This window comes from Lathyrus oleraceus, chromosome 2 (assembly GCF_024323335.1).
Source record: "Lathyrus oleraceus cultivar Zhongwan6 chromosome 2, CAAS_Psat_ZW6_1.0, whole genome shotgun sequence".
NCBI lineage: Eukaryota > Viridiplantae > Streptophyta > Magnoliopsida > Fabales > Fabaceae > Lathyrus > Lathyrus oleraceus.
In genome coordinates this window covers 399232406-399236161 of record NC_066580.1, presented here as the reverse complement: position 1 = coordinate 399236161, position 3756 = coordinate 399232406, and the positions used below count along the sequence as shown (strand labels likewise).

At 29.2% G+C, this 3756-nt stretch overlaps 1 protein-coding gene across 2 annotated transcripts; it reads right to left on the bottom strand.

The window, feature by feature from the left end:
* Positions 1-1619: 1619 nt before the first annotated feature.
* Positions 1620-3491, bottom strand: LOC127119717 (transcription factor bHLH93). Of its 2 annotated transcripts, none has more exons than XM_051050020.1 (4): positions 2802-3491; positions 2401-2550; positions 2109-2276; positions 1620-1896 (listed from the first exon to the last, which is right to left on the bottom strand). In XM_051050020.1, exons 1-4 carry the CDS (start codon positions 3363-3365, stop codon positions 1810-1812), a joined length of 969 nt encoding a protein of 322 aa, XP_050905977.1. In that variant the 5' UTR covers positions 3366-3491; the 3' UTR covers positions 1620-1809. The 2 variants fall into 2 exon arrangements, with proteins under 2 accessions (XP_050905977.1, XP_050905976.1); XM_051050019.1 differs by having other exon boundaries at positions 2383-2550; positions 2802-3489.
* Positions 3492-3756: the final 265 nt, after the last annotated feature.

Genomic DNA, 3756 nt, shown 5'->3' with positions numbered 1-3756 from the left:
TAAAAAGTATGGAGAATTGTTAAAGTAATGTAAACTTATGAAGTATTTTATTCAAGTTAAATTTAAGGAATTTCAAATGATATCAAAAGTAAAGAATTTGAAATTATTCTTTCACTCTATATAATACAAATGTTAAGTTGTTTATTATTAATTTTCAAATTTTGCAAGATGGTTCTCATATTTTATGAAAATATCAAATTCACACTCAAAATTTTCAAAAACTGCAAATATGTTCCTAATAATTTTTAAAATTTACAAATTGATATCTTCAAATTTTCAAAAATTGTAAATTAGTCCCTATTTTTCATATTTTAAATTTGGCCCAAAAGTTTTAAAATTTATGAAAACAACCCCAAAAATTTAATAATGAATCATTTTAATACTCCATCCAAATAAAAGAATTCGAAAATGAATGGATTTCAATTGAATAATTTGAATTGCTTAAAATTTTGAATTCTTTAAGACTGTGTTTGTTGGATGAAGTATTTTAATGAAGGAAAATATTTTTTTGATCAAATTTAAAATGATTTGACCAAAATTCATTGTTTGGATAAAAAATACGAAAAATTGTTAAAATGATGTAAATTTATGAAGTAGTTTTTTCAAGTTAAATTTACGGAATTTCAAATAACATCAAAAAGTAAATAATTTGAAATTTTCTCTAAATGTTAACTTCTTTATTATTATTTTTAAAATTTTTGCAAGATGGTCCTGGTATGAAAATTTCAAATTCATCACCAAAGTTTTAAAAAAACTACAAATAAGTCTTTAAAAGTTTTCAAATTTTACAAATTGGTTCCTTCAAATTTTCAAAAATGATAAATTAGTCCATATTTTTCATATTTTTAACTTGATCCAATTTTTTTTAACTATATGAAAATGATCTCAAAATTTTAAAAATGAATCATTTTCATTCTCCAACCAAACAAAAAATTTAAAAATAAATAAATTTTAATTAAATCATTTAAGTAATTTAGAATTTTAAATTCCTTAACAAATTCTCAATTACCTCGTCCAAACAAAATATAAAATTTGAAGACACTCAAAAAATAAATTTACATTTATCTTCATCAATAGACTCTCTAATGCCATGTAATAAATCGATTATTCCAAAAGTTTAAGTTGTTGGATAAAAGGAAAGAAATTGTTTCCTACTTTCATATTACCATAAACATTTCTTAGACAGGTCATATATAAACGTAATAATAATAATCTATGACAAGTTGGAACCTGTATGTATCCATTTCATGTCTTTTACCTCGTCCATATTGTACGTGCATATCTTGAATATCCCATTTGATACATGAAGTCATTGATGCGAACAAAATCTTCAATATATTAGCATTTTTAACGGCATATCTTGATGTACAAAAACTGTGATTTTCTAATATTTTTAAGGAGCAATATTTGGATTTTGAACATTATATTTGCTAATCTATTATAACAAAGTTGGAATATGTTGAAGGTCATGGTTTTGATATCAACTCATGTAACATTGCAGAAACTCATATGATTGATGTGTTAGAATCACTTTGATTCTACTTAGGTTAGGCAACAACTTTGCATTATCAATTTGCAACTAAAAAGGTAGAATTTTTATCACAAAGGGAAAGTGAAACTAGCTCTAAAGATACCCTAGTGTATGTTAAATACAGGGTATAACCCTAAGAGTGATTGCATCAACAAAAGCCAATTTATTTGGAATATCATTACAACTTTTTAACACCCTAATTACTTGAATTACATAAGAGGAAAATTTTGCTCATTTTCACCATCTGCAAATTGTTATGTCAGCTTTCCATCCTTTTCCTAGAGGCACCTCCCTCCATAACCTGCATTCCTGAACAGTGATTGCTTTATCTCTTCAGGGTTCATACAATTTCTCTGTCCAGCGACCTAAATTCATGAAAATAATGTAAAAAACCAATTGTAGATAAAAAAAGCCTCAGATTATAGAGAACATTCAAACATACTGTAAAATCAATTTTACCTTTCTGAAAAGTGAAATTAAACATACACAAAAAAGCTCTAAAGTGTAAAATTTTATCAAAATCACAGTGACTAGTGACTGACAGTAATGCAAACACGCACTGAAACAATTGACTAACCTCTGAGCAAGATGCTTGCAATGAAAAATCATTGAAACTGCTTATAACACATTGGTGAATCTCAAGGCCTAATGCTTCTAATGTGTTCACTGTTGACAGTAATAAACCTGGCTTTGTGGCACAGCAGATGCTAATCCTTGTGTCTTGATCTCTCCTCTCAACATTAAACTAAAACACACAGGAAAATACAAAAACAATACATTAATTACACATTTACTCATGAACTTGGTCTATGAATATCATGCAATAATTCAAAGATTTGACTAAACCATACCTTAGGGGAATTTCTTACCATGACTTCATTTGGCTTTAACTCCTTAGAAATTCCCAAAACATTTATCTGATCTGTTCCTTCATCCATTTCTTCTTGCAACTTTCCGATCCTTTCAAGAAGCTCTTTCATGTAATCAATTGTATCCCCAAGAATCGATGTCCTGTCCATCTAAATTTACATTTCAAACCACAAATTCAAGAGTTAGTCAATGATTTCTATAAATTTATATAGACCATGAGCACCCAGACAATCACCAACACAGACACCAGACACACAGATAATGACATATAATGTTGGGTCGAACACATTGTCAAACACCTAACATGCATTCGATCTGAAATGTCGATTCTCCGATTCTACAATTCTACAAAGCATACATACACAAATTCACATAGACATTACATCAATTGAATCACCACCTTACTGATCTTAGGGACAATTGACCTAAGCATGGAAAGCCTATCATTCAACCTCTTTCTCCTCCTTCTTTCCGCCATGAGATTCTTGGAAGGTTGTCCTTCAACCCTTTTGGATTTACCTTTCTTCTGACCACCACCACCACCACCACCACACAAACCCATATCAAAAACAGGAATCTCACTCACTTGTTCCTCAACTTTACAACTAATTTTACCACTCTGTTCCAAACCCTTGCTCTCACTTCCAACAAAACCGAACTCTTCAACACCCTCTTGCGGTAAAAGCGGTGTTGAATCATCAAGCTCTGGAACAGTAAACCCATCCACAAAAGGGTATGAAACAGCATCAGTTCCATAAGAGCATTCAAATCTATGGTCTAACGGTGACGAAAACGAAGCAAATGAAGGGTTTAGAGACGGGTTAATGAGTAGATTTTCATCGAATGAGTCGAAGTTCCAACCATTGGGAAGAAGTAGGTCGTTTAAACCGGTGGATAAAGCGTTCCATGAGTCTTTTTTAGGAGCAAGTAGTTCCTCAAGGAAACCAAGTTGAGAAAGCTCCATGGTTTCTATGTTTTGAGAGGTATGAGTCTTGGGATGAAGTAGAAGAAAATAAGACGAGTTTCAGGTTTGTTTAAATAGACAAGCTCTATTTTGGACCATCACAACTCAAAAGTACTTAACCATAGATAGAGAGTACTTGAAATTATCAGAAATTTTAACTACTACTATTTCTTTTAAAGGATAAGACGGTAATTTAATTATTAGAATAAATATTTTTTTATTAAATTAAAATCTAATAAATTATTTCTCAGTATTATAAAAAAATATCTCATTTATATTTTTTTTCTATTTTAAAATAATTATTTTTTTATAATATTAATGCATAATTTATTATTTTTTTATTGATGTGTTTTTATTTATTAACTTTTATTTTATTCAATTAATCTATTAA

What these genes read in the sequence shown, in the direction of transcription:
- LOC127119717 (XM_051050019.1), bottom strand. Translation starts at nt 3,365, where the DNA reads ATGGAGCTTTCTCAACTTGGTTTCCTTGAGGAACTACTTGCTCCTAAA. An exon ending in TTGTCCCTAAGATCAGTAAG is followed by an intron (nt 2,551 to 2,801) that starts GTGGTGATTCAA and finishes ATGTAAATTTAG; the next exon opens with ATGGACAGGACATCGATTCT. An exon ending in TGGTAAGAAATTCCCCTAAG is followed by an intron (nt 2,277 to 2,382) that starts GTATGGTTTAGT and finishes TGTGTGTTTTAG; the next exon opens with TTTAATGTTGAGAGGAGAGA.